Source organism: Perognathus longimembris, chromosome 13 (genome assembly GCF_023159225.1).
Source record: "Perognathus longimembris pacificus isolate PPM17 chromosome 13, ASM2315922v1, whole genome shotgun sequence".
Classification (NCBI taxonomy): Eukaryota; Metazoa; Chordata; class Mammalia; order Rodentia; family Heteromyidae; genus Perognathus; species Perognathus longimembris.
Window position 1 is genome coordinate 27,034,619 of NC_063173.1, and position 27,972 is coordinate 27,062,590.

At 42.4% G+C, this 27,972-nt stretch overlaps 1 protein-coding gene across 7 annotated transcripts in view; it reads left to right on the top strand.

Annotated features, from left to right (window-relative positions):
- Nav2 (neuron navigator 2) overlaps nt 1-27,972 on the top strand; it is a 702,797-nt gene that overhangs the window by 655,909 nt on the left and 18,916 nt on the right. For all 7 annotated transcript variants that reach the window (XM_048359787.1, XM_048359783.1, XM_048359784.1 and 4 more), the window contains 11 exons: nt 2,134-2,157; nt 2,274-2,348; nt 7,451-7,534; nt 7,905-8,016; nt 10,049-10,194; nt 12,877-13,049; nt 19,565-19,718; nt 21,622-21,784; nt 22,516-22,616; nt 25,253-25,348; nt 26,366-26,534. In XM_048359787.1, the coding sequence (XP_048215744.1) occupies nt 2,134-2,157; nt 2,274-2,348; nt 7,451-7,534; nt 7,905-8,016; nt 10,049-10,194; nt 12,877-13,049; nt 19,565-19,718; nt 21,622-21,784; nt 22,516-22,616; nt 25,253-25,348; nt 26,366-26,534 (1,297 nt within the window). The remainder of the gene's footprint in view (nt 1-2,133; nt 2,158-2,273; nt 2,349-7,450; nt 7,535-7,904; nt 8,017-10,048; nt 10,195-12,876; nt 13,050-19,564; nt 19,719-21,621; nt 21,785-22,515; nt 22,617-25,252; nt 25,349-26,365; nt 26,535-27,972) is intronic.

The window sequence follows — 27,972 nt, forward strand, 5'->3', positions numbered from 1 at the left end:
ATTTTAGTTTAGTCTCACCTCAACTTTGGACAAATTGCCTTGTTATTCAGAGTGCTTCAGTTTTGCCTTCCCTGTCAGGAATTTGAGCATGAAAGTTGACCTTCCATGAACCATAGAATCAAAGGATGTTTGTTTATCGTTCTTACATGTACTTCCTATTAGAATAAAGGTTGCTTTTACAGCTTCAAAACATAACCTAACATTTAAATATTTTCATGCTAAATTGTCTAGCAAGTAAAACTGAGTGTGGCTAGACTGTGCTACCACCTAGGAGTGACGTGTGGTCTCTTATCTATTCTTAGCTTCTTAGTGATGAGATATAGAAACACTGCTCCAGCACCTGTGTAAATGTTACAGTGAAACATTCTTGTTTGCTGTCTAAGACATCACCAGAGTCTCTTTAATTGCCATAAGCTCACACAAAAAAACCCTTTTTGATATTGAAAAATCTTATGGCCTCTAGAAGACAGCCAAGTTCTTACCTTGAAACTTATGATTCTTGGATATTCAAGAATGTTCATTCTGCCCGAAATTTATGTGCAATTTTAACTGTGAGTGAAAGAAAAGGCACCACAATGCCAAGTAATTGCCATAGACAAGTTATGGCTACCCTTAGGATAGAAAAGGAAAATCAGAGAGGCCATTCAGGACACTTGCTGGATGGATGGCAGCCCACAGCTCCATATAGGATTTGCACATGTACAGAAAGTAAATGGGGACAAGATACAACGCACACAACTTTTTCAAGGTGCTGTTGAGAAGTCAGACAGGTGGGGGCGTGGGGACAGATGAGAGCAAAAATGGAAAAAGCCTGTCAAGAGAGATGTTTAAAAGTAGTCCCAGGGGGATGGTTCTGTCTGCTCACAGGCTTCTACCGGCCAGTCAAATGTTAATAGCTGTGACATTCTCATTCATCACTTTCTCTTTTGGATCAGACTTGAGGGTCAGTGGCTTTTGTTCTGGAAAGCTTTCATGCAAATGTAGTTAGAGCAAAAGAACAAGAGAATATGCCAATTAAGATTATAAGTTCTAGGACCAAACTGCCTTTGATCATCACAGGTCTCTTACTTAACCAACTATGAACATGGACAAATTACTTTAGCATTCTGTCTACAGATTTCTCAAACAAAACAGTATTCATATCTACTAAGGATTGTTATAAGGAATTGTTATGAGTAGTAAAGGCTTAGAGCAGTCTTTGATGCAGGTAGGCATCCAGGAAATGCCTAAAGTGGCCCAGGAGGAAGATGAAGCCATATTGACTTTTACAGCCTGTGTAGTCTCTTCCTGATACAGTGCAATAGGTAACAGGTGAAGACAAAATGGGGGCAGAACCAGCCTAGAAGCAGTCGTAGATACCTAGGTTGCCAGATAAAATATAGAGCACCAATTAAATTTGAACTTCAGATAAGCAACAAATAATTTTTTAAACATAAGTATGCCCTCATGAGCTCAGTGGTAGAACCCTTATCTAGCAATATGTGTGTGTGTGTGTGTGTGTGTGTGTGTGTGTGTGTGTGTGTGTGTGTGTGTGTGTGTTGCTCCTGGGGCTTGCATTCAGGACCTGGGCACTGTTCCTGTGCTTTTTTGCTCACAGCTAGTGTTGTACCACTTGAGCCACAGCTCTACTTGCAGTTTGGTGGTTAATTGGAGATAATCTGCCAGAGGGTGGCTCAGATCTCAGCCTGCTGAGTAGTTAGGATTATAAGCATGAGCACTGGCTCCCAGAAAGCACTGGGTTCTTATATGAAGGCTCTGAGAACCAAAAGCCTACTTACATTTATCTGGTTGTCCTACATTTGCATTTGCTGACTGGCTCAGGCCTTCTCCATCATATACCTTCTTCTGAGTGCCTTACCTTATCTTCAGAGGAAGGCAGGGTAGCTCCTCGCAACAAAAAAGCAGTGGGAACATCATTCTAATTCTTAATTTGTTAAAATAAGAGAAGGTTTATATTTTCCATTCTGGTGGGTCAGTTTGATAGAACCAGTTTACCCAGAGAAATATACCAGAAAATAAACTAATTGATCTTTCAGGCGTTTATAAGTTTCCAAATGTGATGTTTGCCATTGACGGGACTGCACTGTTCCATGTTCCTTAACTGGTCTAATGTCCCTTATGCTTAATTTACAGCCAGAAGAAAAATGCCAGTCAGAGGTAAGGAACAGTTTTCTGGTTGGATCTTTTTTTTTTTTTTCACTACTATCAATTAATTCATTTAGCTCAGTTTGGAGATGGACTCCCAAGCAAATAATTATGCTTGTCACTTTTAGATTCGCAAACTGAGGCGGGAACTGGATGCCTCCCAGGAGAAGGTTTCAGCCTTGACTACCCAGCTGACAGCAAATGTAAGTAGAGACCCAGAGTCACAGAGTAAGAACAGCTGGGACTGCATTCTAAGCATTGCCTCAAGGCCCCATCTCTGAACATTGTAGAAGTACTGCCATGTAATGAAAAGGACAGAAGCTTTAGCATTGAAGATGTGAATGTCAGCTCTGACCCTAGCTGTGTAATCTTTTATTACATGAGCCTGACTTTGTTCATGTGTTCTATGGGATGATTGCCCTACCCTATTAAGTGTCCTGTGATCAGTGCTTGCAGCATATTAAGTGCCCATTAATGAAAATGTTAATTGCCTTTCACTTTTCTGAAAATTCCAATCTTAAAGGAAACGAGCAAAAAAAGGAAATAAAGAAGAGAAAAGAAATTCAGGGCTTCACAATAAATAGCCCAGCTGCTCCGTAATTATAATGTGTGTGATTACATGTTCAGGACACACTGCCAACTAGCATTCAATTCAACAACTGTTTGGAGTGCCAACAATGCCCCGGGCACTGTGAGTTCAACAGCAAAGCAAGCACAGCCGTTGTCATTTTAAGCATTTAGGCTCCGGAACAGCAGAGAGACAAAACAAACAATTTCTGTACAACATGGCAACATGTTAGTCTTGGTGTATGTTTGGGGTAAAGGAATCAGGAAGGACTTCCCAGAGGCGCTGATATGTCATGGATGTCATGTTGGAGAGTGCATGGGGGAGGAAGCATTCTAACCAAAGAGCATAATTTAGTGCAAAGCCATGAAGAAAGATCTTGGTACATTTGAAACCGTAAGTAGCTTGGTGTAATTAGGTTCTGTGGCTTGGATGTGGGAGAGATGAAGAGGGGGACAGGAGAAGGAAACTGGGAAGAAGAAAGGCAATGAACCAGGTAGGTCAGACTGTCTGTGCAGTTACATTGGGACTTTAGGCTTCCTGCTGACATGAGAAGGCTACAATCAGTGAGTTTTAAGCCAACAGTGAGGTGGCATAGCTTTCTATTCTGGTATAGAGGATCAGAGAATCTGAGGAGAGGCAGGAATCTTCCAACCCATCAGCTCCACTACAGAGTGATGATGACCCAGTGAGGCTGACTCCTTGAATGTAGAGCCTGAGATATTGGAAGAAGGTGTCTCTGAGACTAGGCTTCCTGCCCAGGAGATCACAGCTCAGCCTAGATCACAGATCAGTGTGTTGAAGCCTATCAGATAGTTCCTTGCATGACCCCACAGCACACTGTTAAAATGGAAAGCCACTTCAAAAGGTTGTCTGTCCCTCTTTGACCAGGGCACTGAGTCAATACTCCAAAGTAATCATTTACCTGGAGTTTTTGCCCTGGTAATACCCAGTTTGAGCCTGAGTTGACTCTCTCTTTAAAGTCTACATGGGAAGTATGTAGATTGTGCATAGCCTTAATTACTAGCTCATAATTGTAACTGCTTTGGTGATTTTTCAGTCCCTTAAGTCCTTTACATTTCCAAGCTTTTTGAATTTTTTTTCTCTCTCTAAATCTTTTTTTTTTTTTTTTTTGGCCAGTCCTGGGCCTTGGACTCAGGGCCTGAGCACTGTCCCTGGCTTCTTCCCGCTCAAGGCTAGCACTCTGCCACTTGAGCCACAGCGCCGCTTCTGGCCGTTTTCTGTATATGTGGTGCTGGGGAATCGAACCTAGGGCCTCGTGTATCTGAGGCAGGCACTCTTGCCACTAGGCTATATCCCCAGCCCTCTCTCTCTCTAAATCTTAACATCCTAGGTCACTGTGGGTTTTATAATCCTTTATTTTCTTCACCTCTTCCACCATCAGTATTACTATCAAAAGGACATCAGACATTGATGTGAAAACTGAAGTCTGAGGCTTAGATCCTATTCAAAAAATTGCAGAATTATTCTATGGGTAGATTCTTCATCTGTATAACCACATGTGTACATTCTAATTCAAAAGCAACTGAAGACCCAGTGAGCCAACTCTCCTAGGTATAATCCAAACAGGTGAAGTTGAATGGCATTCTCCACCCAAGTGATTTTCTTTCTTTCTTTTTTTATTGTAAAGGTGATATACATAGGGTTACAGTTACATACCAAGTGATTCTTTTTTTTTTTTTTTTTTTTTTCTTTTTATTTTTTGGCCAGTCCTGGGCCTTGGACTCCGGGCCTGAGCACTGTCCCTGGCTTCTTCCCGCTCAAGGCTAGCACTCTGCCACTTGAGCCACAGCGCCCCTTCTGGCCGTTTTCTGTATATGTGGTGCTGGGGAATCGAACCTAGGGCCTCGTGTATCCAAGGCAGGCACTCTTGCCACTAGGCTATCTCCCCAGCCCCACCAAGTGATTCTTAACTGCTTTCCTAGTTAAGAATGGCAGCTGTCAATTGCTACTCTTTACTAATCAACAAGTAGTCATCAGTTCATCTCTGAACTTGGGTTAATTCTGCCAATGACCTCGTGCTGCCTTAGCCTGGACTATTTGGAACTCTGTCCTTATGTTCTCAAAGAGTCAGAGTGAGACCCCTTATATTATTCCAAAAGTGTGTATTGCTCCTCATAAAAAACCGTTGATTCTAGTATTGTTTTAAAGTAAATATTTAGTCTTACCACACACCAGTGCTTACGTGTTTTATTGTCTGCCATCTTTCTCACAGACCAAGCTGTGTTTGTTTTTCTAGGACAAACTACTCAAAGCCACCCTCTCTGGGTGTTTTTATACCTCTTGTGTTTGTTTTCTCTGGGAATGTGAGAGTAGTTCTTGAGAAGGCCATTGGGTGGCTCAGAACCAGGCTGCCTTGCAGCAGCAAGTTATGCTCAGGACACAAAGGCAGCCCTTTCACTTGCCATCAGAATGAAATCCTTTGGCTTTTCAGAGCTGATGTGGTTTCTTTGAGCTTGCAAAAACACTGTTTTAAGTGAGAATCAGTCTTACTGGGGTCAAAGTTTTTTGTTGTTGTTGTTTTGTTCTAGTTGAATAGAAAATACAAATGCTCACAACTGGAATCATGGTGGCAATCAAATGCAGAATGGAAATTAGTGGAAAATTGGTTATTTCCATTTAAAATTGTCATTTCTCTGCAACCAAGGTGGATGTTCTTTTAGACATTCATGTCTTGACCCATTTGTTCCATCTGCAGTGTGATTATCTTGAATTGACTGGGCTTTGGTTTCATTGTGTTTTCTGGGGCAAACCAAAGCATATCTCCTTATTTTAAAATACAGTGGCATTATTTTCCATTTTAAACTGGGGGTGGGGGGAGGAAGAAACTATTCCAGGTAACATATTACAAGTAGGCCTGTTCCCTGCCACATTTGATTTTAGCCTTCTCTCTAGCCACAACCATTCCTGCTATAAAGTCCAGTTAGCAAAGCCTATCAGTTACTCCTCAGATCCCTCCTTAGATGGAAATATCACCTATCTTCCTCTTAGCTCCTCCTACTGCTTTAATCTCGTTTTTATCCTTCACTGTGGGCATCAATCATCTTTACTTCTGGGATTTTATAGCACAATCAAATCTCATTTCCCAGATTCCTCCCATGTCTTCTCTGCTGATCTTTTTCATTCTCCCTATGTTTACTCAGTCTTGTGCTTTTCAATTCTTCAGTTTATAGGCAACTTCTACCTATCTTGGTTCACCCTGCCCCACATTTTTTACTAGCAGCAATTAGTTGTACAAGAGAGTTTTATTCTGACATGTCTGTATATGCATACAGACTACCTTGTTCAGACTCACCTCCTCTGTCATTCTCTCTCTCCCTTCCTGTTCCCTCCTCATTCCAAACCAAGATTCATTGTTCATTTTCAAACACAGATGTGCATATTGACCATATTCACCCTCCTTCACTTTCTCTTCATGCTGTGCTTCCCATTACCCATACCATACCCCCTACATGTCTTCTTGCATTTAGTGCTCAAGATAGTCTTAGGACAAGCAGATTCTTATATATATAAGAAAACTGAAATGACTTGCTAAGTATAGCTAATCAAAAGGAACAAAAACCATGAAGATCTTTAACCCTAATTTTTACCCCCTTCTCCTATGCCACAGTGCCCAATTCATCTAAACATTTTTCTTTCAATCCTTTATTGTTCATCTGATGTATGATCAATGAATGATCAAGAGGCACCTTTGAGGCACAATGGTGCAGGCATAGAAGAGCAAGAAAATGGTTAGCTCTCATCAAGTATACATAGTCTGATGGTCCATCTTGCTACTTAAATGTCTGTCACTAGAGGCAGTAGTAGGGAATGGGTTAAAGATACCTGCTACTATTCAATTATGCAAATGTAATTTGGAAGTTATTATCCTGCCTAGCTAATGGATGGCTAGACATTCCTTAACATGACTACTAGAAAAACATCCATTCTTTGTTCTTGGTTTTAATAACATCAGGATTTTCATTCAACCAACCAATATCTCACCTCTATTTTATGTGTTAGGCAGGAGGCTTAGTGTTAGGGCCCAAAGTTGCCACTTGATCTTGAACAGAGAGTTGCAGATAAAGATGAAAAACTTCTTTTGCTCAAGGGTAGTGCTCTACCACTTGAACCACAGCACCACTTCCACCCTTTTCTGCTTATGTGGTGCTGAGGAATCAAACCCAGGGCTTCATGCATGCAAGGCAAGTACTCTACCATTAAACTACATTCCCAGCCCTCCACAGACTTTCTTCCTGTGAGCTTCTGCTGTGGACTTGGTGAATGAAAGGGAAGCCTTCAGAGTCATAGAGAAGACAGGCATAAACTAGCCTCACTTAAACTATAATCTCATAAGCATATTCAGAAGGACAGTGAGCTCATAGGAACGACTATGAGGGAAACTAGTTGAGCCTGGGAGTTTCACAAAGGCGTGAGATGAGAGCTCTTGAGACAGATGTATAAATACCAGTAAAGGAGTAGATGGGAGAAAGACATTCCAGGCAAAGAGGAATGATGCACAGTGGCCTGAGATGGGGTGGGGGCAACATAAGATCTTGGAGAGTGAAAGGCTAAATGATCCCTAAAAGTACTGGAGTAGGGAATGAGAAACAAGAAGAGGCTAAAGACATGGACAGAAGCCAAATCAAAGAAACACCCAGAAAATATTTGAAGGCCATTGCTGCTTAGGCACTGTTTCTTTGCAAAGTAATATAACTTCAGCTGCATCTTCTCTTCTAGGCTCACCTTGTGGCAGCCTTTGAGCAGAGTCTTGGAAACATGACCATCAGACTTCAGAGTTTGACCATGACAGCTGAGCAGAAGGTAAGGTTCCTTCCCTGCTTGGAGTTAACAACAAACCTAGAAATATTATTCATTGTCATTTCACATAATTGCATGGATTTTAACTTAGTTCTTTGACAAATAAAACTTAAATGTCAAGAGTACATCTGTTGGTTGGCATCCTGGCTTAGCTCTGATGTTGTACTGACATCAGCAACACAGCTCGTGGTCCCATTTCACTCGTTCATGTGTTCTCCTATGTGTTCTCCTATGTCCATGGAAATGGATCCCTTTCCTATAAGAGACCACAGATCTCTTAGCCATCTTTATTCCTTACCCTCTTTTGTTGAAGCCAAATTGTACTTCCCTTGTGCTGATTTTAGAATAGCCAATGTATCTTTCTTATCCTCAGGATTCAGAACTGAATGAGTTAAGAAAAACAATTGAGCTGCTAAAGAAACAGAACGCAGCTGCCCAGGCTGCTATTAATGGAGTAATTAACACTCCAGAGCTCAACTGCAAAGGTAAAGTAAAAAAATACCCTTTAGACAAATGACCTGCCTCTCTTAGCAGCCTCCCTTGGTGACATATGATGCAAGGTCCCAGCTGGAGGGTGGGTAGCTTGAATTCTACTTCTGTGCCCATCAGGGGGTCCCAGAAGTTATCTCCATTCTCTACAGTGATGGCTGGCTAATGTAGTTCACCCTTTTTCTGATGAATCTCAAACTTTAGAAGGAAATAACATTTTCTTGACTGAATGTAAAAGTATTTTATAGCCCTTAAGTTTGCTCAATTCTGTATTTATTCACATGTTAGTATGAGAGGACGTGAAATGGTTTCATTTCCTACTTGTGCCGGAGAATTGTCCTGAATTATAAATTGGGATAAGATTTAAAAAAAAAAGTAGATGTGCAGGTGAGTTATTTCCTGCAGTAACAGTATTAATAGCAAAAATAATACTGGAAATAGTATTGATAGCATTTTTAGAACTCTTGGCTTGTAGTCTAAGCTTAATGTTTGCCTTATTTAATTTACTTTTATTTGTGGGCCAGATTCTTTGCACACTGTACAGATTATAGTCTGAGTTTAGAGATGACAATTGCTTCCTGAATTCAGAGAATTACCAAACAAAGAAGTTGGGACTGGAACCAGAAGATCTGTTTCTAAAGCCAGAGCTTCTATTTGGGACGTGGGTATCATCCTAAGGAGAAAATGGGCAGTAAGGCTGTCTGTAATCCTAGCTACTCAGGAGATTTGAGGACAGTGGTTCCAAGCCAGCCAGGGCAGAAGAGCCAGCCAGGGCAGAGTCCTTGAAACTCTTATCTCCAGTTAACCACCAGAAAACCAGAAGTGGAGCTGTGGCTCAAAGTGGTAAAGCACTATCTTTGAGCGAAAGAGCTCAGGGATAGCACCCAGGCCCTGAATTCAAGCCCCATGACGAAAGGGAAAATTTTTTAATAAAGAAAATGGGCAGTAAACATCATTTCAAAAGACTGTGTTGTTTTTTCATTGGAAAAAAAAAGCAATGATACAGTTTAAAAAGTAAAGATTAGAAAAAGTTGATTAGGAGTGTGTGGATCAAGCAGTGTAGCTCCTACCTAGCAAACACAAGGTCCTGAGAGTTAAACTCAGGAAGAAAAAGAAGAAAAGCAAAGAAAAAGAAAGAGCTGGCCAGACAGTAGAAGGGAAAGAGAATTGCAGGCAAAGGGAAGAACACTTTGCAGGACCCAGAAGTCAGATGGCACTCAAAAGGAAGCAAGTGCAGGAAAGCAGAGAAAGCAAAGGGGGCAGGCCCAGTGGTACAGCTAGGTGGTAGACTGTGTCTCCTCATGACACCCTGGTCGTTCCATTTCCAACACTCTTAATTTTTTTTTTTTTTAAGTAACACTGTGCATAGTGACTCCTACTTATAATCCCAACTACTTAAGTATCAGAGGTTGGGAAGATCATGGTTCAAGGCTAGCTTAGGCAAAAAGTTAGCAGGACTAAATCAATAATCCAGGCATGATGATACTCACAGGTGAGCTCAGTTATGAGGGAGGCATGGAGAAGGATCTTCAGTGGTGAGCAAAACTATGAGACCTAGCCACAAAAAAAAAAAAAAACCCAAAACTGAAACAAACAAGAGTTGGAAGTGTGGCTCAAATGGATAGAACTCCTTCCTAACAAGCATGAGGCACTGAATTAAAATCCTAATAGTGCCCAAATTAAAAAAAAAAAATTAAAGTAGTAGGTGGAGAAAATGAGAAAAGTGACCATGTTGCAATTGAGAAATATTTTTCTGCCTTTTTGTAGTCTAAGAGAGCTGGTGTTGGACAAATTCTCTCTCAGCCTTCTTTTGGTTTCTGTTTTGTAAAGTGAGAAGACTAAGATCCCATTTAACTGACCAAAGAACAATTACCTACTGGAGGATCTAAAACCAACAGTGACAAATAGGGGCTATGTTTCAATGGAAAAAAATCTAGGTGTTCATGGTAATATGGATCTCAGCTCAAGATCTGTCTGTGGGGACATGAAAGTGAGCCCAAGTCTGACATGTCCTGCCTTACTTTCCAGGAAATGGCCAAGCACAGTCTGCAGATCTCCGCATTCGCAGGCAGCATTCCTCCGATAGTGTCTCCAGCATCAACAGTGCTACCAGCCACTCAAGCGTGGGCAGTAACATAGAGAATGATTCAAAGAAAAAGAAGAGAAAGAACTGGGTGAGTGTCCATCCACACTCTCCCAGGGACTGAGTCTGTTGCAGAAGCAAGAGTTCCCCAGATAAAGTTCAGGCTGCCTCTTAACCTAAGTACTATGATCTTTGGGAGTAGACCCAAGGAAGTGGCTTATGGATTTTTTTTTTACTAAAACCAGTATGCTCAGCAAAACAGTAGAAGTTATGCAATCACTACCACCATGTTGAGTTTCTCTTTCATAAGACTTTATGTGACATACTCATCTTCCATTTCATATATATGTCATATCTTTCTCATTTTATGTTGGCCACAGATTGAGCTATTACTCTTGTATTTACTATTTATTTGACAGTACTAGGATTGAACTAGGGACTTCCAGTGCTAGGTAAACAATCTACCACTGAGTTGCACTCCCAGCCCTTCGCAGCCCTTACTCTTAAATGGTTTCTTCTTAGATACCTCCAAAGTGTCTTTTGGAGTATGTATCAACAGTTATACCATCCTTAATCATAATCTTTTTCCTAGAATATGAGAGCAACATTGTCTTTGAAAGTTTTCTAACCATGTCCTATAAATAACTTTTATAATATCAACATGAGGAATTAGTGGTTCTAAACTTCAAAGTAATGCATTTAATGGCATGATCTCCATGTAGCCATAATCTCAATGAACTACTTGGATTATTCCATACCTCAGTGATTTTCCTGTTCTTCTGGGGAAATTCCACCTTGCGTGCTTTTTTCAATCTTTCTCTCAAAGTCTTGGAGCACTGGGTGACATTGGTTGCTGCTCATCTAATACAGGAATACCCCAGCTTGATCTGGAGTTGGCTGGTGCTCAAAGACCCTGAATTGCCCATGCAGAGAACATCTTGTTAACATAGTGGCCTCAAGGTCTTCACTCATTCCACCCCTCCTCCTCTCTCTCATTTTGTGTTATCTTGGATGGGTGGCAAGGTCTACTGATAGAGTTGTTAGGGATTTTCTAATATTGTTTCTGATGACTAGCATTAGAGACAAGCTGGAAGGCCAGATCAGTATGACCCTCTTATCATTCTGATTCTTTTTTTTTTCTTTAAGTTACTAATAGCTTTTATACAACTCATGTGCTATGACTAAACAGGTAGGATTAACTCACGTTACCATCTCTAATATGCAATTGATAAGTGTAGTCTGAATTGAAAACTATTGTCTGAGTATGAAAAAATAGTGTTTATTTTCTTCAAGCTAAGATTTAAAACATGTTTGTCCTACTTTATGATACCTAATTCTAACTTCTCAGTGAAATCAGGGAGAATGGATAATTGACATTTTAAGCTCATCCCAAAGCTTAATTCTGTCTAATCTTCATAATCTCCTCTTCCGATTGGCTTTTTAGCAGCGGTAGAGGCAAATATTGAGTTTGTTGGCTTCTGTTCTAGTTTCTCTTGTTTCTATGGCTACTCTCTGGAAATATGATCAGAAGTAGAAAAAGAGAGAGCAATGGGATCTGGATTTGCCCACAGGCTGACATGAAGTTTGTTAGAGATGAAGCACATGAATGGGAGAAAAATCCCATCAATTTGCTCAATGGCCCATTTTCTGAAATTCTCAGTGGCTGAGAAAACCCCTAGAATATATTTTTGGAAGGGGAAAAAAAAAGACTTTAATAAAAGGAAATGACTTTTTAAACTATCTGTTTTCAGCTCATGGCCCTCAGAGAATTGTGTTTCATTCTTTATGTTCTTCAGGGCATGGGGAAATTGTGTTATACCTCTTTATTTTTTACAACATGGTTAATGAATTTTTAAAACAATTTCCCCTCCTATTTTTTTGAGTAATGAAGGAGATGGCGAATCCTCTGTTTATCAGATTGTCTTCTTTATATGAGGACAAGAAGTCCTAAGTCAGTACAAGCAAAGAGCTGTATAGCTCAGTGAGAGATGGGAGATGATACTGCTCAGAAAAGAAGACATTCTCCCCTACATCCTCCACTTATACCATTAAGGGATGACTAATTAGAAGCAGGGAAAGGGCAAGAAGCATGGGAAGGTGGGCACAGCTACTTTAACCAGACTAGAAGTCAGAAGAACCCTGATTGGGGACAACTTACTCTTCCCGTCCTTCCATGATGGAGGAGGATGTCCCCATGCTGTTAAAGGTTCATGTTCCTACTGGAATCCTCTTCTGTGTTTGGTGTTTATTATTAGTCATGTTGTGTCAAAAAGTCCAAAGCTTTCCCTGTCACTGGCTTTCTCTGTTAAAAATTGTCTTTTTTCCTCCCCCTTCCCTGTTTTGCTTGCATTTTCTCTGGCAGGTCAATGAGGTAAGCAAGAACCAACTTTAATATCAGATACCCAGCTAACCCATCCATTGATATGACTAACCTCATCCGCATCTGTCATGTCTCAGCATCCTGCTTTGTTGCTGTGTATCCTCATCTTCCCCACATCCACCTGCTGAGCCAGGCTTTGTCTTGCTGTTGGCATCCAGTCCTGAACCAAGAGTAGGCATGGAATGTTCCCCACAGGTCCAGTCCTGAGCTATCAACACCAGATAACTCCTCTTCCCTTAATGCACTGATTTGAGAGAGCTGTTCGGGGAGCCTTTTTCATTGGCTGGGGAAACATGGGAGAGTTAATTGCTCTTTTATATGCATGTCTCTGGGTAGCCAAGGCCTGAGCATTGGCTGTATCCCCTGAAAAGGCTGACAATCTTGTGTATTCAGTTGCGCAGCTCCTTCAAGCAAGCTTTTGGAAAGAAGAAGTCCCCCAAGTCTGCATCCTCTCATTCAGACATCGAAGAGATGACAGATTCTTCTTTGCCTTCCTCTCCAAAGTTGCCACACAATGGGTCCATGGGCTCCACCCCTCTATTGAGGAATTCTCACTCCAATTCACTGTGAGTTTGTCTCTTGAAGTTACCCTGTCAGATGATGTTAGAAATGACTTAAGAGTCTTATTATGAGACACTTGCTCTCCTGGTCCTTTATGTTTTCCTTATTGATTTGTGTGTGTGTGTGTGTGTGTGTTTATTTATCTTTGGGTAGACTGGACTTAGGCCCTTGGACTTGTTAGGCAGGCACTCTGTAACTTGATTCACACCTCCAGTCCTTTTTTGCTTTAGTTATTTTTCAGATAATAATGTCTCATGTTGTTTTGCCTAGGTTACTGGGAGCACAGTCCTTATAGCTGAGATCACAGGCATGCACAACCAATGCCCACTTGTTTACTGAGCTGAGGTGTCTAATGTCTTGCCTCGGATGGCCTTGGATCACAGTCCTTGCTATTCATTTGGCGTATTGATTTAACAGGATGTTGAGTGTTCTCCCAGTGTTTTTAGAACTGGAAAGGTTGAAAAAATGGAGACTTGGTATTTAGTTAGGGTGGTGTCAATTAGTCGCAAGTTGTTTAACTTCTCCTATGTCATTTCTTTGTATGTCAAATTGGGATAAGAGCTGTTGTCTAAGCATTGCATAAAGTAGATGGATAAAAACAAGCAAGAACCTTTATGCTACAAGGGCAGATGGTGTTAAGAGGCTTGGCAGTTTTTGCTGAAATTCTGATTCAATTGGATGATGGGATTTAAAATAAAATTTTCTTCTTTGATGAAGAGTTGGTGTTTACTATTTCTCTGGGATCAGAACTCAGAAAATTGGAGTTAAAAATGGATAGATTCAGTGACATTTCTTGTTACTAAATGACTATTTTGTGAAGTGATTCATCATGAGCTCCCTCCTCTGGGAACTTCAGTATGCAGTAGCAGTGTATGCTTCTCTTTTAGGGACATGACTGGTTTGGTTCAGGTTGTCTAGTGCTGTTCTCCTGGCTGTAGTTTCACAGTAGAAAAGAGCCATCTGTTCTTGCCCAGCCCTCTTTTCCATGACTCCCTACTGTGCACTTATTCTTCAGGCAGCTATCCCAGCATAGGAAGACAGTTCTCTCCCATCTAAGAAAACAGGGCCCAGGCTTGGAGCAAGAGCAGAAATGAAGTGGGTGGGTGTCAGCTTAGAAAGTTGCTCAGCTACTGTCTTACAGCTAAGCAGAACTAAGTTCTGTCTTAGACCATGTTCACCATGCCTAGAATTATCGAGGATGATCGGGCCACAAGCAGTCTAAAGGCAAGTTATCAGGGTGATGAGACAGAACTTGAGAGAAGAAAAGAGCTGTGGCTGGGATCAGGGTTAAAAAACAGAGGAAATTCATTATATAAATCTCAGTAATTATATTAACTTCACTGGATTCCTGAGAGAGGCAAATTAGATGTCATGCCTTAAGGGCCTCTATCTTGCTGCTGTATCTCAGAAGGCTGGTCTGTGGAGCTGACCTTAAGTCTACTTAGGCCCAGTCAACCTGCTAAGGATAGCATCCTGAACAAGAGCCTCAACTCCTGCCCAGGTGCCTCAAGGAGCATAGGCAGGAAGATTGCCCTACTCAAAGGCCAGATCTTTTTGGCACACCAATTGCATGGAATGCAGAAAGTAGAAGTGAAGAAATGAAGCAAAGTTTACGCCTTGTTTTTTGTGTGTGGGACAGTACTGAGGTTTGAATTCGGGGCCTTAGACTTGTTAGCTGGTGCTTTACTTTGAAGCCACAATCTAGTCTGACTTTTTGCTGACTATTTTTTTTAAATCACATGCTTCAAATTTTTATTTTGTTCTGTTTTTAAATGTGCACTCTAAACATATCAGAAACGCATTTCTTCCTGTGAACTTAAGCTGCCTATGCACAAAAAAAAAAAAAAAAGAATTACCAAATGAAGAGGAGGTAGGGAGAGTGGACAGGCTCTTACTAAAACACTGAAAGGAGAAAGGAAGGGTGAGCAAGTAGTTTGTTCTGAGTCTCTGAACTCACACCGGTGGTGTGAGATCAGGTGCATGTCTGGGGCTGGGCTGTCTAGAGTAGAAACTCGGTTCCAACCTCTCCTGCCAGCTATCCTTCCTCAGGTTTTCTGGCTATTTTAGAGACGGAGTTTGGTAAATGTTTTTGCCCAGCTGGTCTTGAACAACAGTCTTCCAGATCTCAGCTTCTTGAGTAACTGAGATTACAGGCATGAGCCACCATTGCCTAGCCATTTTAAGTGATCCCATTTATTAGTGAAACATGGCCTCGTTATACATATTTGATCATCTCCCCTTCTATTGGCGTCACCCTGGTGAAAAGGTAGCTACATCTTTTGTGGGTGAAACTAGATTGAAGTAAGATAAAACAAATACTTGAAAGCATGGGTCCTACTTGATCTATAGCATGCCCAGGAAGTAAAGACAGGACATCTCACACAGACCATCATCCATCCCAAAGCATCCTGGTTCAATCATTTCCTGACCAGAAGAAAAAAAAGAACCCATAGTTTACTCTTGATTTGAACTTTTGTACAACAGGCTGAATGAGCAGAATATCATTCAAAGTGCTCTGCAGAGACTAAGATGTTAGCCAGGTTCTCATCCTACGGAGACTAGGGACTCCTGGGGACATGTCATGATGCAGTTCATTTCACCCCAAGCCTCCACTGTGTGCTTGGTGCCAATCCTGGCTCTATTATGGCAGTGCCCAAAACTAATAAGGTCCCTATCTATTGTAAGTTAGAGAATCCTGATAATCTAGAGAAGCCAGGCATTTTAAGGGTTAATGTTATGGGTGAAAATGGTACTAGGATGAAGCAACTTTAGATGAGATGATCAGGAAAGGCCCTTCTGAGGAGGTGACATTTTAGCTGAGATCTTTGTAACAGAAGGAACCACTGTTTAGTTCTGGTTAGAAACACTAGCTGCTGTAAACCCCTAAAAAGCTCAGTGGCTTTATTTAACACTGTTTATTTCTAGCTCCTTCCAAACCCAGTACAGATATTCCTAGTCAGCAGCCTGCCATGACCTAGTCCTCTACTCAGTGTGCATCTAGCCAGTCATACAGACCAGGCCTGGAAGGGACACATGTGTGCTCTTCCTGTAGTGCAGTGATCAGGACCTAGGGCCATACTACCTATACGGGAAGATGTGAAAAACGAAATGGGCTTTGGTGAACCCAAGTCAGCCTTCCTACGAGCAGGGCATCTGTTTTGAGAAATAAACAGCACAAGGAACCCAATGTGGAAACAAGCTGGCTGAGTCTGAGAAGGGAGGGATGGCTATCACAGGATGGTCAGGGGGCAGAGTGATAGAAAAAGGGGCTACAGCGAAAGACATAGGGAGAACTTTGAAATCAAGGAAGTCATTTCTGACTTCATGTATAATAGATGTGAGGGCGCATTAGGAAGAACGATGAGATGCGATGAGATTATCTTAGTGTTCTGAGGAGATATATCAGGCAAGAATAGAGGGGGGGGCTGGGAGTATGGCCTAGTGGCAAGAGTGCTTGCCTCCTACACATGAAGCTCTCGGTTCGATTCCCCATTACCACATATATGGAAAACGGCCAGAGGGGGCGCTGTGGCTCAAGTGGCAGAGTGCTAGCCTTGAGCAAGAAAAGGCCAGGGACAGTGCTCAGGCCCTGAGTCCAAGCCCCAGGACTGGCAAAAAAAAAGAGTGGAGAGAGATCACAGAGGTGGATAGCCTTTCCCCAGTTTACATTGCCTCTTACAATGTGAGCCTCCTCTCACTACTGGCAGTGCTATGAACCTCCTCCCATTGCATACCCTGCCTCAGGGCTTTTGCCCTTGCTATGCCCTCTGCCTGAAAAAGCTCTCCCTCTGGCTAAGAGGTCTCTGCTCACTGTGACCTTATTATCAAGTTCTGTACACCTCACATAAAGTTGCCACACCACTGTCTGTCATCCCCTTTCCTCTACTTTATGTTTTACCACTATACCTACTACCAGCTGACGTGTAGGTTTTCTCAGTTTTTTTTTCTCTGTCCTTCACTCTACCCCAGATCCATAGTGTAAACTCCATGAAATGGGGTTCCCCTGTTAGTTCAGCAGGCCCTTGGATATTTGGTACAAAGAAAGAATGGCTGATAGTAGTGGTGACTCCTTAATGGATTTAGGTCTGGAAGAAAGTAGTTGGCAGTTCGTGGTGATGGATCTGATGTAGCATATGAAGGAAAAAGAGGAATAACCCTTGGATATTCCTAGACTTGCATCTTGAATACGTGGGACAGGTAGGACAGGGAGTGGGAGCTTTGCCTTGGCCACATTAAGTGAAATTCCCGGCTAGCCTGGAGTTCTAGGATATGGAGATTTGGGAGGCATGAGGTTATAGGTGGCACTGAAAGCTGGGAAATGAGAATTCTTTGAGGAGTTGAACGGAGATGAAGAGGAGCAGGACTCAGCTTCAGCATGCTGAGATTTGAACTTAAGGAAGAGAATGTAGAACAGTCTATAAGGCAGGGGAAAACATAGGGAGACAGAGAGAAGGAACTGCATGGAGGAAGGAACAGAAACTCTTCTACAGGCTACTGGGCAGTCATGTCAGGCAAGAAGAAAGTAGAAGTGATGCACTCAGACTCTACAGGACCATGAGCAAGAATGCCTTTTCCCAACCACTTTTCCCATAGGGATGGGGCAGGGCAAGCTCTTGGCTCATCAGCCCTTTTCTTACATTCCACAACCTCCGTGGACACAGGAGATGTTTGTTTTTGCTCTAGTTTTCCAAAGGGTGGGCTGAGATTAAATGCTTACTTCCAACCTTGAAAGGTTTATAAGAATGTGCAAATCTAGATGTGAGAGGGAGTTCAAAGAAGAAACCAAAGGCGAAGGAGTGGGGCTTAGAGAATTCCCCATCCTGTGGGTGAAAGGAATGGCAGCTGGGGGAAGACAACATTTCCCACACTTGATGTGTTTAAAATTAGGCATGCAACCAGCCCGCCTCTGGACAAGACAGAAGGAATATGTTAGAATAACTATCTAGACATTGAAAAACCATACATCAGGCTGCTTCAGCAAACACTCCATGTAGTTGGGTGGGTACAGTACAGGAGTACAGCACATAAACTACAGATAGAGTGCTTCCTACGTACAATTCAGGAGCACACTGAACAAGTTTTATCCCAACTCTGTCAATGCATTCAATAGTAGGTTCTTGGGCATTTTTATCTCTATGCCTCTCAGCCTCCTCATTTTAAAAATAGACACAAGTATAGTACCTCTTTATGGAATTAGTAGTGTACATACTGATTGACAGATTTCAAATGCTCATGTGTCCAGTAAACAGTGCTGAGTGCCTGATGTGAGTGGCTAGATTGATGTGATCAGACACTAGAAATGATATGAGGATTAATCCTCATCCTAGAGGAGCTAGCAGCCAAGCAAAGTTATTCTGTTAAGTATAGTAAATTTTCAGATACATAGCATTAAGTCTAGTAGAAGAAGGAACCAAGGGAAAAGGAAAGTTCTATCTTGGACTGTCAAGATAGGGACTGAAACTTACAGCTGCTACAAAGGAACTTATTACAACAGCCTCTTTGTTAGGCCATCCCTTCTTATAAGGCCCCACCATTGTGTTTCTTGAGAGCTTGTTGATTACTTTGCTTCCCTTTTGTCTTAGATATTTTCTGTTGCTATAACTAAATACTACAAATTGGGTATGTACATATATATGCACATATATATTATATACACATACACACATAGACATACATAAACAGAAGCTTATTTAGCTGGCACATGGTGTCAGCATCTGCTCAGCATCCTGGTGAGAGACTCCTTACTGTGTCATAGTGTGATAGATGGTAGAGGGTACCACATAGTAGGGTAGGACAAACCTGCTAACTCAAGTCTCAATTCCTTTTCTAATAAAGTCATGAATTCAATCACTGGGCCTCACTGCCATGACCTCATTTAATACTAGTTAACTTTTCAAGGCTTTTCCAAATAGCATTACATGTAGCTGTGAGGCTTAAGTTTCAATGTAAGTTTAGAAGCAGAGAGAAAGATACTTAGACCATGGCACCATTATAGAGCCCTCGATTGGCCAAGCAACCCTTCTGCTGCTTATCCCTCTACTATTGAGCTTTTTGTGGAAAGATCTGCTAGAACCATTCTGATTGTCAGAGCTCTGTGAATAAATAGTTCAGGCAAGTCATAAAAGTCAGTAACTTAGCCAGTAGCTCACACCTGTAATCCTAGCTACTCATAAGGCTGAGATCTGAGGATCATGGCTCGAAGCCATACTAAGCAGGAAAGTCCATGAGATTCTTATCTCCAATTAATCGCCAGACAACTGGAAGTGGCATGGTGGCTCAAAGTGTTAGAGTGCTAGCCTTGAACAAAAGAGCTCAGGGACAGTGCCTAGGCCCTGAATTCAAGCCCCATGACTGACAACCCCCCACCCACCAGGGGGGAAAAACAATAACTTTGAGGTCAGAAGCCTTAAGTAACTGGTTATGCATAGTTACTGTTGAACATGCCTGATGATTGGATGGTAAGAGTCTAAAAGGAGATGAATTCAGAACTGCTTTTGCCCATAACATCCCCTTTCTCTAGAATTTCGGACTGCATAGATAGTGAAGCTGAGACAGTCATGCAGCTGCGAAATGAGCTAAGAGACAAAGAGATGAAGCTGACAGACATTCGCCTGGAAGCTCTCAGTTCTGCACACCAGCTTGACCAGCTCCGGGAGGCCATGAACAGGATGCAGGTGAGAGGTCAGGAGGTGGATGGAGCTATAGAGAGCTGTTCTCTAGCCGTGTGGACATCTCTGTGCTGGCTACCCTCCATTTCTCTCTCTCTCTCTCTCTCTCTCTCTCTCTCTCTCTCTCTCTCTCTCTCTCTCTTTCTTTGTCTCTCTCTCTCTCTCAAGATTGCTTGGAGCAGCCTCTGGGAAAGCATAAGCGTAATCATGCCTCCCCACTACCCAACTCCTGCTTCTGTTTTTCAGGGCAGTGCCCTTAGCCTGCCCTTCAAGCCTTTTTCCTCTAAGGCCCTTTTCATTTCTGGTCCAGCACCAATTGTGTGTGTGTGTGTGTGTGTGTGTGTGTGTCTGTGTGTGTGTCTGTGTGTCTGTGTGTGTCTGTGTGTGTGTGTGTGTGTGTGTATGTTGTTGTTTGTTTTTGTCGGTCTTGGGTCTTGAACTCTGGGCCTGGGTGCTGTCCCTGAGCTCTTCAGCTGAAGGCAAGCATTCTACCACTTGAGCCACAGTGCTACTTCCAATTTTCTGGTGCTTAATTGGAGAAATGAGTCTCATGGACTTTCTTGCTCAGGCTAGCTTTGAACCATGATCCTCAGATGTCAGCCTTCTGAGTATCTAGGATTACAGGCATGAGCCATGGGCACCCAGCTCCAATTTTTTTTCTCTCCTAGCAGGCCAAATGGACCATTGATGGTTCTTTGTGTGAGCCCTCTGAGTTTCTGTTTCATGGTGTTCCCTCCCCTGGAAATAACTTTCTTCCCATCTCACCTGACCCTTCTACCAAGTCTCAGCCTAGCACTTCCTCTGCAAAGCCTTTCCAAGTCCTGCAGCTAGAAGACTCAATGTTTTATGGATGTTACTCACATGTGTTCTTATAGGTGTCCCCCAACCTGCTACAGTGTGAAAACATTTGAGTTTTCTGAGCTGTTTTGTTATTTGTTGTTTTTTACCCCTTTCTCTGGACTTAGCATCACTTTAGGTTCTTCATAAATAGGTGCTAAATTGGACCTCACAGGAGACCAACTTTTCCCAAAGCAGGCTCTTTAAAATACTCACTCTATAAGAAAGCTCTGAGAGGAATTAGGAAACTGATTCAAAAAACACAGCAGCTCATTAAAGACTCTTAGAAATCTTGCAGTAACAAAACCTGTCAAATCCAGAATTTTGCAAGCCTCTTTGATTGTAAGATTTTTCTTCACTGAATACTTCATTCAGCAGCCGACCCTGAGAAAGCTGTTTATTGCCTTTGAGTTTTGGGATATTTTGTTTGTTTTGGTGATACTAGGGAGTTGAACTCAGAGTCTCAAGCTTGTCAGGCAGATGCTCTACTACTTGATTGACACACTCAGCCCTTTGTTTGCTTTAGTTATTTTCCAAATAGTGTCTCATGTTTATGCCCAAGCCAGCCTTCTATTTTTACTTCCCATGTAACTACTATCATAGGCACACACCACCATATTAAGCTTTTTTGTTGATGGTGTTGAGATAGGAATCTTCCTAAAATTTTTTCCTGGGCTGGCCTTGACCCATAGTCCTCTCAATCTCCAGTAACTAGGATTGTAGATACGAGCCACTGTGCACAGTTTAATGCTTTCTTATAATCTCTCATCATCAGCCCTCTGCTTTTCAAGGTCATCTCCCATTGGCAGAGAGGTTTAGTGTTAAGATTTCTTCCAAGCATGCCCAGCCTCTGAGCACCTCTTTTAAAGTCTGCTTCTCGGAAAACCTGTGATGCCAGACATATCTTGGATATAAGTCAAAGCAGGACACCTTGCCGAGTCTCCCTGAGTGTTACTTGTTAGGCTTGAATGGCCAGTTGGTTCTTGTAGAGGACTCCCAGATCCTTTCTTCAGAACAGTCTCGTTCCCATGACATCCATTTACTACATGAGCTTCTGCCTTATTCTTTGCAGAGTGAAATAGAGAAGCTGAAAGCTGAAAATGACCGGCTGAAGTCAGAGTCTCAAGGCAGCGGCTGCAGCCGGGCTCCCTCCCAGGTGTCCATCTCTGCCTCCCCACGGCAGTCCATGGGCCTCTCCCAGCATAGCCTGAACCTCACTGAGTCAACTAGCCTGGGTGAGTGGCTGCGGGGTTGGAGGCAGGCCCAAACCTGCTGCTGGCACTCTGTTCTCCAAGCAAGAGCCCCAGGATAAGCAGGTCAACCGATCAAATGGAGAGGCAACAGGAGTGTGTGCACTTAGGGTGTGTGTGTCTGGGTGTGCATCTGCTACCAACATGAGCCCAGCCATTAGAGTGCTCTCATGCTTCGCTCCAGTGCCCCAAATTCTCTAAGCCGTGAGCTTGGATACCCTCTCCCACCACGCTGAGTTCTGTTTGATCCATATTTAGAGGCTGACCTGCAAGATGAATGCTGCATACACTTCACAGTAGCAGGTTCTGGATGGACAATGGCTTGGCCAGTGGCCTTCCTGCCTTCAGGATGGAGCCTAGGCTGGCACATCATCTGCACACATGACCTAGGTTTCCTTTCTAAGCCTACCCGAAGCTGGCGCTTTTATTTTTTTCATTCATGATGCTGCTCTTGCTCTTGTTTTGGTTGAGTCTCTCCCTGCACTTCCATTTGGCAAGATACATTGTCAGCCTGCTGGCTCTTTGGTTGGTCCACCATTGGTTTTTGTGGTTGCATTCTCCATTCTGCCCTTTCTCTTTCCCCTTCCCCCACCCACTTCCCCTGCAGCCCGACACCCTGCTTTGTCCTGCTGCTGTCACCACAGGCAGCTGGGGTGTCAGGAAGCCAGCTTTGCTGTCCCCATGTGCCTAAGGCTGTTGATGTTTTCCATTCGCAGACATGTTGCTGGATGACACTGGTGAATGCGCGGCTCGGAAGGAAGGAGGCAGGCATGTTAAGATAGTTGTCAGCTTTCAGGAGGAAATGAAGTGGAAGGAGGTTAGTTGGATCCCTTTCCCTGCCTGTCCCTTCCCCAGATAGAACTACCTAGGTTAGTGATATAACTGTAAACTCGGTTCACCTAACTGCTAACACCTTTCTTAATACAGTAGTCCCCTCTTATTCATGGGGTCACATTCTATGATTCCCCAGGGGATGCTTGAAACCACCACAATAACAAGTGTCATATGTGTTTTTCTATACATATACATCTATGGTAAAGTTAAATATACAAATTATGTACTTAAAAAGATTACCAACAACTGCTAGTAAAATAGAACTGATAACAAGATACTGGATTGACTGGATAACTGGAAACAGAGAAAGTGGACCTTGGATAAGTGGAGACTACTGTGACCTTGATCCCCCAACAGTGAGCAAATGACACTTCCCTTTCTCTCCTGTTTAAAAGCCTAACAAAACATATTAAAACCAGTCCCATGCTGTACTTTTCTGTGATTAGCACTAACATCTTCAGAAATGGCCTTTCTGAATTGAATGTATTCCCAAAGCACTTCCCAGGCAGCTAAGCACCTCTATCCAGTACCTCCTGACAGAAGATCACCAACAAACTTAACTGGCCTCAAGCATGGTTTTCGGCTGCAGACAAAGGAGACATTGGGAAAACAGGCGGCCAAGTTGTAGGAGCCCACAGGCGGCTGAGAGTGGAGCTGGAAGTGTCTTGTGTCACCGTGCCGGGGATCAGTTTTCTGATTACAGTTTTCATTCTCTTCCAGAGTCTATGCTACAGCCAGAGACTATGGGGGTGGAACTGGGGGTTACCAGTGAAAGTTACATTTTACTCAATGATTAAATCCCAGTGATACTGTGAATGACCTTGGCTCAAGTGGGATAAGGCCTCATGAGTCACCATTTCAAGTCTCCTTGAACTTTTTGTTTTCTTCTTAGCGTTTCTAGCCAATGTTTTAGTTTGAGACAACTAGAGAACCCGCAGTGCCTATCACCACAGGGCATCTGCAAATAGACTTTTCTCTGCCAGAGTCCACTTTGTGGCCGGCTCGCTTATCTCACTGAAAGGGCAAGAAAGTCCATGCTTTTATAGCTTCCAGGAGTGGAATTCCTTCTCAGGACACAGTCAGCAAAGTGACAGTTCATCAAGGGAGAAATTCATTCTTAACAGCATTATTCTAGTAAATACAGGCTATACTTGTGAATGTGAATTATACTAGCTAGTAACCATCATATGAACAGATCAAACTGATGGTTTTCCAAAGTTTGAAAATCACTTTCACTGATTATATCCAGTTTACATCAGTATGCAGGAGAAGCTAGCTGACCAGAGGTTAAAATCTACATTTTGCCGCTAAGAAACCCAGGAGCCAAGCATACTTATTTGAGGCCACAAGGCAAGGGGTGAGGTCAGTTCACCACCCTGCAAGACTCCTGTACTGTTTTTCCTGTTGATTTTGCTTAACTGCCACATGCTTCTACCCTTCCCTCCAAATCCCACCCCTCTCCTAACTGTGTCCTTACAAGCATGTGAAATATTTAAAAACCCAACAGAATGGAATGTTCTATCAGCTTTTCTTTTTAATCAATATGATCAGTTAGCCCCTGTGGTTATAGATGTAAAAGAAGTAGAGAAAAGACATTTGTTTTCTGGCAATCTTCCCAGAGTTTTACTACTTTTCTGGATTCAGCATGTTTTATCTTTTAATAAGAAGAGACATGGGGGGGGGAGGGAAAGGGGGAGGAGGGAGGGGGGTATGAGGGACAAGGTAACAAACAGTACAAGAAATGTATCCAATGCCTAATGTATGAAACTGTAACCTCTCTGTACATCAGTTTGATAATAAAAATTTGAAAAAAAATAAGAGACATAAAAAATATTTTATTTATTTTATTTTTATTTTTTGCCAGTCCTGGGCCTTGGACTCAGGGCCTGAGCACTGTCCCTGGCTTCTTTTTGCTCAAGGCTAGCACTGCTGCCACTTGAGTTACAGCGCCACTTCTGGCCATTTTCTGTATATGTGGTGCTGGGGAATCGAACCCAGGACTTCATGTATACGAGGCAACCACTCTTGCCACTAGGCTATATCCCCAGCCCCATAAAAAATATTTTTAAAAGAGTAAAATGGAAACATTCTTGTCCTGAAAATGTTCTGAGGTCTAACAAGGAGACAAACTTGAATTTTTTTTTTAAGCTGAAAGTAACTATATATATACAAGTACAGAATACGTCACTGTGTAAGTTGTACTCAAAACCTGTGGAGTAGCTTAAGCTCTGAGCCAGGTAGTTTAACCACTAAAGGCTTCTTGGAAGAGTTGAGTTGTTAGGAAAGGGTTGAAAAGGGAGAGATGGCATTTGGAAGGTAAGAGAAAATTCTAGGAATATGGACTCCATGCTCTGTACAAAGTATGCACTTAGCAGACAGTACCAGATTTCAGAGAGGAGATTCTTGACTTCCTTAACCCATTGCAGTTTCAGCAGTAGCGCAGAGAATGTTTTAAGGATATTGCATTTCAGTCAAGTGCTGCCTGTTATTATAACCAATAGAACTTTCTTCCCTTTTCAAACCACTGGTGGAGTTCTAAGGCAAAATAAATCCTCTCCTCAACTGGGACAGAAAGTATCTAACTGTTTTTCTCACCTGCTTACATTTTCTTACCCTTAGGATTCCAGACCACACCTGTTTCTCATTGGCTGTATTGGAGTTAGTGGCAAGACGAAGTGGGATGTGCTGGATGGGGTGGTTAGACGGCTCTTCAAAGTAAGTGTCTCAAGAAGTAAGCCGGGTTCAGGGAGGGCAAGGGAGGTTTGTGTCCTGAATATGGCCATTCCCTGGTTTGTTCTCTTCTTTGCATCCTTATGTTATAGAGGTGTGTCCCCTGACCCCCAAAGGAACAGAAGGTCCAGATTGGTGATTAGATACACTCTTTTTATCTGTTTTAAACAGTGGCTAGCCAGCTAGTGGTGGTCCATACCTGTTACACCAGCACTCAAGAAGCTGGGGCAAAAGAATCATGAGTTCAAGGCTAGCCTAAACTATATAACAAATTCTAACTAGCCTGGGCTACATCCTGATACCCTGTCTCAAAACAAAACAAAAGGAAAGGAAAAAAAAATAGAAATAAAAAATTAGAAATATGATGTGAGTTTCCAGGGTCATAGTAAGTGAAAAAGATGAAACCACTCAAGGCCTATAATTGGGCCTCACTTTAGCTATCCTAAGGCTACTTCACAGTCAAAGGACCTATTATATCATCACTGACCCAAAGCCTTTTGCTCACCAGCAAGGAGACATTTACCAAATTAAGCACACTGACCTTTTTAAAGCAATACAGTTGCTGGGTTTTTGTTGTTGTTTGTTTCTTTTCCTCTGGAAGCCCTAGGTTTTGCTTTCTTTGTTACCACTATGGTCTTTGCTCTAAGTAGACAGTAGTAGCTGGTGAAGGATTTCCTGTCAGAATTCCCGGCACCATTCATAAGATACCAAGACTTCAGCTATCTTTTCCGTGCTTGGTTCACCTAGACTAAATGTTCACAATCTTGCTAGGAGTTTGTTTATTTTTTTCCCCCTCTTCCACCTCTTAACCAAATAAATCCGTATTTTAAGAGGCTTGGGATAGTAAGGCTTTATACACATAGTCAGCTCCATAGCATGATTTCAACCCAGACATCATCTGAGAAAGAAGAGATGTGACCATAAATCATGCAGTGAAGGCATAAGTCACAGGCGGATTTTTAGCCACTTCTTTGATGGGGGTCTTTACTTTGTTTTCTCCAGGAATACATCATTCATGTGGACCCTGTGAGTCAGCTGGGGCTGAATTCTGACAGTGTTCTTGGCTACAGCATTGGGGAACTCAAGCGCAGCAATGCTTCTGAGACCCCTGAGCTCCTTCCATGTGGCTACCTGGTGGGGGAGAACACCACTATCTCTGTGACAGTCCGAGGTAAAAAAAAAAAACCCTGCAGAGATGGGGCTTTTGAGAATCTCACTTTGAGTTTTGTGGCCACAATTTAGTTGGTGCAAATATATGTGGGTGGTTCCCCCCCCCCCTTCTACAGTTTCCTAAGCCAGTTAAGTAGGCGTCAGCCTTCTCAATCACCATCTGAAACAAATCGTTTTAGTTTATTGCTGGAATTACATATCAAAAGGTCCTATTAGTCTTATGACTCTGAGATGATGGAATCTTAATAACCTCTTAATAACTCCATTGAAATGGTGATTTATCATTAGCAACAAATGTTTCCTGCCAGCCAGCCTTGGACAAGGTCCCATTGTACAGATGGGGAAAGTTGGATATGCTGTGGGCTACACGAGTCCCAGTGAGTATCCTGATGCAACTGTGAAGCTCTTGCCCAGGCATGATGCAGCTTCAGATGCCAAAACCTCCTCACCCAGCAATGTTAAGCCCCAGGCCACACTATATTCCATCGAACTCTGGGCCCTAAGATTCTCTGTGGGTGTAAGGGAAGCTTCCCAGCCAGGTAAGTCTGGGAACCTGCATTATTATCCCATTTGGGTTTGAGACCCAAGGTCAGGACTTCCCTGGTACTTTAATGACTTTGTCCTTGAATCCCTAATGCCTACCATTAAAAAAAAAAATAGTTGAATCCAAAATTTAGTTCCAAATTTATTTGACAGCAAACTCCATTTATCTCCATATTTTATGAACAGAAAATAGAAGTTGGTGAGTGCTACATCATGTCCATCCTCGGCACAGTCACATTTCATTATTGAAAGGCACCAATCAACTGCAATTTTTACTTGTGATTTTCGAGTGTTTGATGCAAGCTTTAATTCCTGGTAGTTTTCTTAAAGCATTCAGAAGTCCCCACCAGCAAATCAGGATCTCAGTCTATTGGTGACAGGAGACATATTGCTCCTTAGACCTTACCCCATCTTACTTCCTGGTGGGTGATATGCTACAGTTGTGAAATGTATTGGCTCAGATACTTGGAGAATCTAGGAGAATGATGTAGGCAGAGCCAGATACAGTGTCATCAGGACCAATCCTATATCAGTCTGGCTCATCACTGCTTTGGATTTTTTTTCTTTTCTTTTCTTTTTTTCTTTTTTTTTGAGCTTCCTAAACACTGTTGTTGACATGGCCACTGAAAGCCTTGAGTTCTTTCTGGAAGTGTGACTGAAATTTTCTAAGGCTGACTCAAACCCACCATGAGTCAAATGTCTATCACTGGGCAGTCATGATGAGTGAGGCAAAGCTTTGGCACTTCCCATCCCACTGGGTAGATGAAAAGCCAGGTAATTCTCCCTGAACCACCTGGAGAGAGACAGAATTCTGCTACAAAACCAGGAAGAGAAGCCATGGATTACTGAACCAGTCATTGTCCTCCTGTCAAGACCCCTTTTAAGGACAGCCATTT